Source organism: Haliotis rufescens, unplaced genomic scaffold (genome assembly GCF_023055435.1).
Source record: "Haliotis rufescens isolate VD_foot unplaced genomic scaffold, xgHalRufe1.0.p SCAF_4, whole genome shotgun sequence".
In the NCBI taxonomy this organism is placed as follows: domain Eukaryota; kingdom Metazoa; phylum Mollusca; class Gastropoda; order Lepetellida; family Haliotidae; genus Haliotis; species Haliotis rufescens.
In genome coordinates, this window is record NW_025964112.1 from 35,555,743 (window position 1) to 35,565,028 (window position 9,286).

Below are 9,286 nucleotides of genomic sequence, written 5' to 3' on the forward strand. Positions count from 1 at the left end.
CATCTTTATATTTCAACATAACATCTTGTAATTTCAAGTTAGTATAATAAAATATAAAAAATGGCCCTAAAACACTTCCGTTCTAAAAGGAATCCGTAGATTCGAATGACAGGATTTTAAAAATAGCCGTCTCATCAAATTAATTTGTGATAAGAGAGATGAAGGTGGCGACGTCCTTTCGAGACGAAGTTATGATGTCGAATGTTCCATGTGATAGAATGGAGACAGAATACACTGGATAATCGAGGGTGATGGCATAAGGTGTGGTTTCAATTATCGATTTGTTCATTGGCCATTAAATAATTGCAATTTTCGTTTATCCGTTTCCATTTTAAATCTATAATACCGTATTCGACGTAATAAGCGCCCTGGGCGCTCTCAAAATTAGAAATAGGGGGCTCTTATTAGAATATAGTTTTGGTGAGAGAAAAAACAGAGTTGAATGATCAGTAAATTTCGTGGTTTATACACGACAGATATATTTTCCAGAATTTAATTGCCCATAATTAAGGGTGCATATAACACACGAGTCCGTATTATACACGAATAAATAAGTGTACATTGATCAATCGGAAGGGGTGCTAATTGGGATTGTTCACTAGCCAATATACTAGCAAATATCGCCGTGGGCGCTTATTAGAGCGGGGCGTTTATTACGCTTATTACGTCGAATGCATATAATCTTGGCCTGGCGTCTGACTAATCTTAGTACGTGTGGTCCATTCTTTTAAGGCGCAGCAGAGTAGCGTCTCCTATGAGTGTCAGAAACCTACGATCGTGGGTTCGAATCCAAGATTCCCCTGATTGTGTTTCTAGGTTTGTCAGCACCCGTGGGTTTCACAAAAGCTGGTAAAGGTGAAGGTGAATGTCAAAACATTAAATAAATGTTTGATACGTGTTTTTATTTTACATTTTCATACAATTGTCTCTTTACTTGTTAATACACTTGCAGCATCCGGGTACCTGTACCCATTCTATTGTGTACTTCAGGTTGTCATGGATACCACGTTGTGGGTCTTCAGTGACAGCGGTTGCAGACTCATACCTCTGTAGGCACTTTCCGTACATGAAGTTCGACACATGTCTGGAACAAGAGCAACGTCATATATACTGTGGATCTCGATACGACTGAACATCGTGGTAATTGGCGACCCAATACCACAGTGATGAGTGTTGATTGTTTAAAGAGGTTCAGTGAGTTGGAAAAGTATTCCAGTAATATCAAGGGGTTTTCTCGAAAAAGAATTTTCCCCAAAATTCTTGAAACAACTATAAATGATTTAAAAGGTGGCCTGCCACACAAAAAATACAATGTTGCAAGGTGTTTTTCCTTTTTTTTAAATAAGGCTCATAGCTTTAAATTTAGAAATATCTGGTTTCGTAGTTGTAACTAAAAAAATATCTAATCTCGATCAAAATCCCACGAGTGTGGTGCTGACAAACTTAGAAACAAACATAATCGGGGCGAACCGCGATTAGGGCCTACGATTTGAGCCCACGATCACAGCTTTCTGGCGTGACCAAGGGACGCAACTCTGCACTGCTTTACTTTGCTTTGTTGTAAAATAGCAGGTGCGGAAATAGAGCCTCGAATACTACAAACATGGAGCTTTTGAAACATATAACTGCTTAATATAAACAAAATCATCAATGGATTGTATATTTCGACTTTTAATTAAAGTGAATTGAAACGCCCCATACTATGTGTAGACAGTCAATGCCATCTTGCCCTGTCACGGCATCACACGTATTGTTGTGTTGTCCTTGTTATACTCACTGACATTGTTCGACCTTGAAAAACTGCTTAAGGGAATGAAGTTGGGCTATCTTCTTCTTCTTACCGAACACATTTAGAAGATATTGTTCAGACTTAAAAGACGTTATCCTGCAAACAAAAGTATACACAAAAGTCATTATTTTTTCTGGGAATAATACTTCAGGTTGATAGCAAGCAATAGGTACGAATCTTTACGGGTTGTTTTTGAAAAAAAATATCGTGAACGTAATTCATATCTAAATTTTGTAGCTTCTCTAGTTGGGATCAAGCCATGTACCCGGGGCAAGAGAGTTTACTGATTATAAAAGTCCAGTGTCCACCCTTGCTGGATACTGGACTTTTAAAGTTAGTTAACTCTCTGGTATCAAGGTTATAACTGACATAACTGTGTCCATGACGAATTGTTTGATAGGCATTACTTAGAAGTTGGTGGATAACAAAGTGGACACAATTTATGGATAACAACTTCTTTAATTACTGTACATTACTGTAAATTACTGTACACTATTGTGACAAGGACATCACGTACGGCACACATCACTCCTGTCCTCAAGCATCTACATTGGCTTCCGGTTGAGTCAAGGATCATGTACAAAATGCTGTCTTTGTCTTACAGGTGTGTCAACAACCAGGCTCCAGCTTATCTCTCCACTCTGCTCCAGCTTCATCATCCACCAAGAACTCTTCGATCAGCTAATCAACACCTGCTATCTGTTCCTCAGCATAGACTTTCCAGCTATGGACTAAAGACTTTCAGTGTGGCTGCCCCAAAGTTATGGAATTATCTTCCACTTGAGATTAGACTTTCCTCAACATTTCAGACATTCAAAGCAAAACTAAAGATACGTTTGTTCAAAAATGCTTTCCAGATAGACATTTTAATGAAGCGCTTTGAGCATGAACTCTACATGGAGGCTAACGCATTATTATTATTATTATTGTTATTGTTGTTGTTGTTGTTTTTGTTGTTATTATTATTAATAATCAATCAAGAAGTTTTTATCCATAAATTGTGTCTACCTTGTGTGTCTTTGATGTCTTATGATGCCCAGGTGACTTGAAGTCACTAGCAGTCGGGGCATATAAAAGAATAGGACTCCAGGGTAGAAATGGTACCCAGTAACATATGCTTGTCGCCAGAGTTGACTGAAAAAGATCACGTGGTCAGACGCGTGTACTTGGCTGACGCTGACGTTTCAATCAGTTATTTTTCCTGGCCCAGATTCGGTCATGTACAGATAGCAATGATATCGCTAGAAAATCGCGGTGTTCAACAACATTCACTCACTCTCCCCAATGATGCGCATCATGACGTACGTTTGACAACAGGCATGGTATGTAATGAGGCCCGGTGCCATCCTCCGATCTCTGTCGTACTCCGGTGAGTGCACCTGGTGACAGGAGACATGACAGGAGGCCTCGTCCTCCACGCTGGAATTCACCTCGTGGTACTGTGAGGAGATGTTGAAGAATGCCTGCTCGAAGTCAAACTGTTGCTCCACCGTCCGGAAGAACCCAGGGAACCGCTCGTTCACCTCTGCTTCGTGGTCCCCAGTTGGACTACAGGGGAAGAGTATTTCATATCACACATTCATTACTTAATATTCATGATTATGTAAAAGGTACTTAAGAAGAGCTATAGCCACTTCACGTGAAATAGTGATGACATCTTGTGTATATGCACTTCACGTGAAGTAGGGATGACATCTTGTGTATATGCACTTCACGTGAAATAGTGATGACATCTTGTGCATTGCCACTTCACGTGAAATATTGATGACATCTTGTGCATTGCCACTTCACGTGAAATAGTGATGACATCTTGTGTATATCCCTTTCACGTGAAATAGTGATGACATCTTGTGCATTGCCACTTCACGTGAAATAGTGATTACATCTTGTGTATATCCCTTTCACGTGAAATAGTGATGACATCTTGTGTATATGCACTTCACGTGAAATAGTGATGACATCTTGTGTATATCCACTTCACGTGAAACACTGATGACGTAGTTGTGCATTGCCACTTAAAGTCGTAATGGATATTTCCACTGCCAGTAAAGACTACAGTAAACCTCTCTCCCAAAGGCGTGTGCCACCATGTTTTCGCATGATTTACAATTCTGTCCACATAAGGATTGTCACATCTACTTACACTTCTCTCCATATAAGGATTGTCACATATACTTACACTTCTCTCCATATAAGGATTGTCACATATACTTACATTTCTCTCCATATAATGATTGTCACATGTACTTACACTTCTCTCCATATAAGGATTGTCACGTGAACTTACACTTCTCTCCATATAAGGATTGTCACGTGTACTTAAAATTCTCTCCATATAAGGATTGTCACGTGTACTTACACTTCTCTCCACATACGGATTGTCACGTGTACTTACAATTCTCTCCATATAAGGATTGTCACATGTACTTACAATTCTCTCCACATACGGATTGTCACGTGTACTTACAATTCTCTCCATATTAGGATTGTCACGTGTACTTACACTTCTCTCCACATACGGATTGTCACGTGTACTTACAATTATCTCCATATAATGATTGTCACATGTACTTACAATTCTCTCCACATAAGGATTGTCACGTGTACTTACAATTCTCTCCATATAAAGATTGTCACGTGTACTTACAATTCTCTCCATATAAGGATTGTCACGTGTACTTACACTTCTCTCCATATAAGGATTGCCAAGCTGGTTATGGTTATGGCGCAGCACAAAGTCACAATCAAAATCTGTAAAGACGTAAAAAACAACATACACTACAAGTAATAACTATTGTACACTCATTGTCGGTTACAGCACGGTGACAACCCAACTTCGATGGGCATACAAGTAGTTACACAGTATACCTGCCAGTAAAGTGACACAGGGGAGAGAAATTATTCTTTTACACCAGTCAGCAATATTCCAGCTAAATAAAGGCGGCCTGTCTGTAATCCAGCCCGGAACAGCCACACCAGTGGTTGAGAGAGTGAACAACAATCTGTTCAGTTTTTTTCATTGTTTCTATACCCCCTCCACCGATTCCTACCCATACACGTGTCGTGCAGCATGTCTGACTGGGCGCAGCGGACCATGCTGGGATCTTGTCTGATGCAGGTGTCTGAACATCCCGTGGCCCCATCTGGCCCGCACTGAGCGCTCGGCTCCCTTCCTTGACCATACTGCTGTTTCATGCACTGGAGGACTGCAGCAATCTGGAACTGATGGGGAGTGAAGTGGGATCTATGGGATCCTGCTGCACCAACATCACAAGAGATGAGTGAGTGAGTGAGTGAGTTGAATTAACGCCGCTTTTAACACTGTTCCAGTTATATCACGGCGTGTCAGATTAATGTGGGAGGAAAGCCCGAAGCGATGCAGGTCTCAGACGTTTGCCACTACGGTGAAATCCACGAGCACGGGTATGGTGCTGACAAACCCTAAAACATAATCGGGGCGAACCGGGATTCGAACTCACAATCATAGGTTTCTGGCGTGCCCAAGGGACGCAACTCTGCACAGCGAATCGCGGCGCCTAAGACGACTGGGCCACCCGTGCCCCCGGATGGAGATAGGAGGCTTGACATGTGAAATAGATTTCACTGGGAATGTTGGGAATGGGTCCCCGAAATAACAAAGACAGAAGGCGACCTCTTAAACACGTAAAGCAACAGCATTGATGGTATCAGCAGGGCTTGGGAGGATACCTCTGATTCCTAATCGCGTTGTGATTTAGCGTGGAAACTGTAAGATTAACTGAACATGATGGAACATTATGAAGTTAAGTGACATATTTTTGTATATTTATGTTTTAATGTAATTTTTTATGCATGTTATTTTACTTGACACACCATTTTCCGTTTTCTGTTAAGCATGATGATCGCTTATCCAACCGACCATTCACGATGAACAATTCACTTGATGTTATTGCAGTCAAATTTGTGTATATTGAGTAAATAAATGTATATACTGAAAGTGACCTTTGTTTTTTTAGCAAATAATTGCATATTAGGAAGTGAATTTAATAACGGACATACATTCTGGACAATTCTGTACATGATATTAAGACGAACAAACCGATATTATCAAAAAACATAGCAATATTAACGGATGGTTGCTAAACATATACCTGCAAACCATAGGATGGTCACAATGCACACTTCAAAAATTCAGATAGGTTTCAGAAGAAGGTAGGGGCGGTGGGGTAGGCAGAGGTTAAAGCGTTCGCTCATCAAACTGAAGACCCTGGTTCGATTCCCCACAAAGGTACAATGTGTGAAGCCCATTTCTGGTGTCCCCCGCCGTGATATTGCTGGAATATTGCTAAAAGCGGCCTAAAACCATACTCACTCACAATCAGAAGAAGGTATGAGGGAGTGTACGGAAGCATATCCCATTTCATTAATTCCAAACAACTAAAACATAACAATTAGTGATTAGATAACTGTAACGTACTGCTAACTTAATTCCTGTGCACCAACATTATCTAGGAATCTTTTTTTAACCCGGTGATGTTATGACCGAAAGATATATATCTGCTAAGTTGTTGATAAAAGAAAATTCAGTTATTATGTGACTCGAAATATACAAACGAAGCTGTTCAACAATTGAAAGTTGGGAAAACAAATAAAAAGCCATAAACAATCGTCATTTAAGTAGCTTAACACTTCCCTTACCTTTATACAAGCGATACTGCAAGAAAAGCCTGCATGTGATTCTCCTACGAATCTGTCTAGCTTGAATGTATATGGGACAGACGCGGCCTTCAACATCCTGTTATTAAATAATCAGGTTGTCTACGCTTTCAATGCGACCCTGCACGCGTGACACACAACCAAATATATCACAAGGTCAAATCATATTCATTATTGTGCACGATAATGTTTTCAGGATCGTTGGCATGTACATTTACCGAGAGGCTGAGGAAGTAGCCATTGCGTACATGGACAAAGATACTGTGAACGGAAAGCCTTTGTTTTGTTTGTTGTTTAACGCAGCAATCAGTAATATTCTCGAATCTGGGCCAGACAAACTAGTGATTGGTAGCTTGAGCAGTGTCCCGTAGTTTTGGTGGGATTGCACACAATCAGTCAAGTCAATCAACCTGAGCATCTGATCTTAGTCTGCGCTCACAACAATCATGAGATTTGATTACTAGTAATTGGTCATGCAGAGTTGCGTCCCTCGGCCTTGCCAGAATCCGCTAGTCTAGGGTTTAAATGTCAGGCTGGTCCGGATTGTGATCCCTTGTCTGCCATCACAGCCGTAGGTTGAGACATGTTACATTAGATCCACGAGTATGGCGCATCAATTCACATTGTATAGTTGCGTCCATCTTCCCGAGGCAAAGCAGTTAACTGACTAAAAGTCCAGTTTCCACCCTTGTCGAACTAGTCTGGTAAATCTAGGTTCCATCTTGAGCGAACAGTTGCTATTACGAGTTATGTCCCTTCCTTGTCCCCACTACTGACCAATCATATTACATCTCTCATATCACTTGCATTGATTCAAACAAGATGGTGGCGCCCAGTGAAGACGATCTGGTCTATGATTTAGATTTTTATTCTTATAAAACGGGTTTTAAATCGCGAAGTGAATAAAATTACTTGAACACCTTTATCAAAAAATTAAGGAGATATCTATCGACGCCCAGTTGACGGTAAATCCTGTAATCGAACGAATTCGGCACAGCAGTTGCCATATTATTTGGGAAACCGGATATCGATTTCGTTACGGGATTATAACGGACTATGCATAGTCTCGTTAGTCCTGCCAAAACATAACTAAATAATTCCAGCCTAGTTCAGCAAGGGTGGAAACTGGACTTTTAAAGTCAGTTAACTCCCCTGCCTCGGGAAGATGAGTTGCGTCCCTTCGTCTTGCCAATATTGCCGAAACAGATTGGGCGTACTCCTGGATACGACAACTACCTGTAAACAATCGAGTCTCAACTGATCAGACAATCCAGTGTATGGCTGTTCAAGGCGGCGTTAAACCACATGTAGGCTCATTCACTCAATGACGTCCTTGGCCGTCAATGGTGAAGTGAGGTTGTAATATCCATACCATGCCGCAGTTTGACAGTGAATAATCCACTTACTCACAGTATACTGACTCCGAGCCGACCAGTCACATATCACATTAATACCGAGCGCCAGGCAGGGTAGCAACAAATACCATCTGTTTACGATGTTTTGGTATGACACGATTGAACCACCAACCCATCGCTCTCCAGGCAGGCTCTATCCACTTGACGACGGAGGCGGGACCTTTTGTCGTCAACGGTGCATGGTATGTTTTTTAACTTCTAAGAGAAAACCTATGTGTAAGAAGGTTTAATCAAGCTGCCCGTTGCTGTATCTGTTTTTCTTCACCTTGAGCAGTTCCTGCAGGGCACTGACATTTCGTGAGGTGAGGTGAAATGGGGTTCAACGTCGCGTTCAACATTATTGCATTAAAATTGCGACGTGCGTGCGTGTGTTTGTACATGTATCCCGGGCTAAATTGTTTGGGATATCTGTCCTTCAAACACACCAATGAGTCGATCAGTGGGTCCACAATACTTTATTTGTGATATAATAAATACAGCATCTATATAATCATGATTATGGTAACGAGACAGACATGGCCAGGCAGCATCTCAGAGGCGTCAGAGAGCAATCTGCCTAGCCGCTGTCCGAGGGTCAAGTCTTGACCAACAGAAAGTATTCTAAATGACCAGCTGCCACGTGTCGAATACGATACCTCTCTCGGCAGCATTCAGTATCCCGTACCTCATTCACAATGTTAAGATTCAATGGCCAGCCGGCCATTCTCTAGTGTTTATTAGATGCCACTGACTCAGACATGACCACGTGCTGTTGGCCATCGTTATAATAGCCCTCTGCTGTTATAATTTGTATTGGGCAGCACTGTGAATATTTTGATATATATATATTTTAATTACTTAATATATAAGACATATATAAACTCCCTGTTAAAACCTATATACCCTGCGGGGGCGGTCGGGTAGCCTAGTTAGCGTTCGCTCGTCACGCCGAAGACCCTGGTTCGATTCCCGACATAAGTACAATGTCTGTACATTTCTGGAGTCCCCCGTCGTGATATTGCTGGAATATTGCTAAAAGCGGCGTAAAACCATACTCACTCACTCACTCTATACCCTGCCAAAGGGCCTAGGATACTTGTCTTGTGCTAGTCCGGACGTATGCCGATTCAGGGTTCATTCAGGTTTGGACTCTAAATTCAAGCACTTTTGAAACACTTCAAGGACGAACATTTGTTTTTAATGAAGACTTTTATTCTTAAAAAAGAACATCCTTTGTTCTTTGCTTTTACATTAGGTTCCACGAGTTTACAACAGTCCCAACAGGACCACGTTGCTGGCCTAACGGGTCGTAGTATGTGCAGACTTTGTGGACATTACTTGGGCAGAGCTTCTGATATTTGCTCTGAAGTTACATGGTCCATTTTCTGATGTCTGTTAATAGTATGTA

General features: G+C 41.3%; 1 protein-coding gene across 3 annotated transcripts; it reads right to left on the bottom strand.

The window, feature by feature from the left end:
• Positions 1-893: 893 nt before the first annotated feature.
• Positions 894-6,538, bottom strand: LOC124149811. Of its 3 annotated transcripts, none has more exons than XM_046521601.2 (6): positions 6,467-6,538; positions 4,846-5,011; positions 4,473-4,540; positions 3,095-3,337; positions 1,778-1,885; positions 894-1,084 (listed from the first exon to the last, which is right to left on the bottom strand). In XM_046521601.2, the coding sequence occupies exons 2-6, from the start codon at positions 4,969-4,971 to the stop codon at positions 931-933; spliced, it is 699 nt and encodes a 232-aa protein (XP_046377557.1). In that variant the 5' UTR covers positions 4,972-5,011; positions 6,467-6,538; the 3' UTR covers positions 894-930. The 3 variants fall into 3 exon arrangements, with proteins under 3 accessions (XP_046377557.1, XP_046377556.1, XP_046377558.1); XM_046521600.2 differs by having other exon boundaries at positions 4,840-5,011; XM_046521602.1 differs by lacking the exon at positions 894-1,084 and having other exon boundaries at positions 3,066-3,337; positions 4,840-5,011.
• Between the last annotated feature and the right edge of the window lie 2,748 nt (positions 6,539-9,286).

Coding starts and splice junctions, on each gene's coding strand:
- LOC124149811 (XM_046521600.2), bottom strand. CDS start 4,971: ATGGTCAAGGAAGGGAGCCGAGCGCTCAGTGCGGGCCAGATGGGGCCA. Junction 1,886..3,094: donor TACCATGCCTGTTGTCAAAC/GTACGTCATGAT, acceptor TTTTGTTTGCAG/GATAACGTCTTTTAAGTCTG. Junction 1,085..1,777: donor TTCAAGGTCGAACAATGTCA/GTGAGTATAACA, acceptor CTCTTGTTCCAG/ACATGTGTCGAACTTCATGT.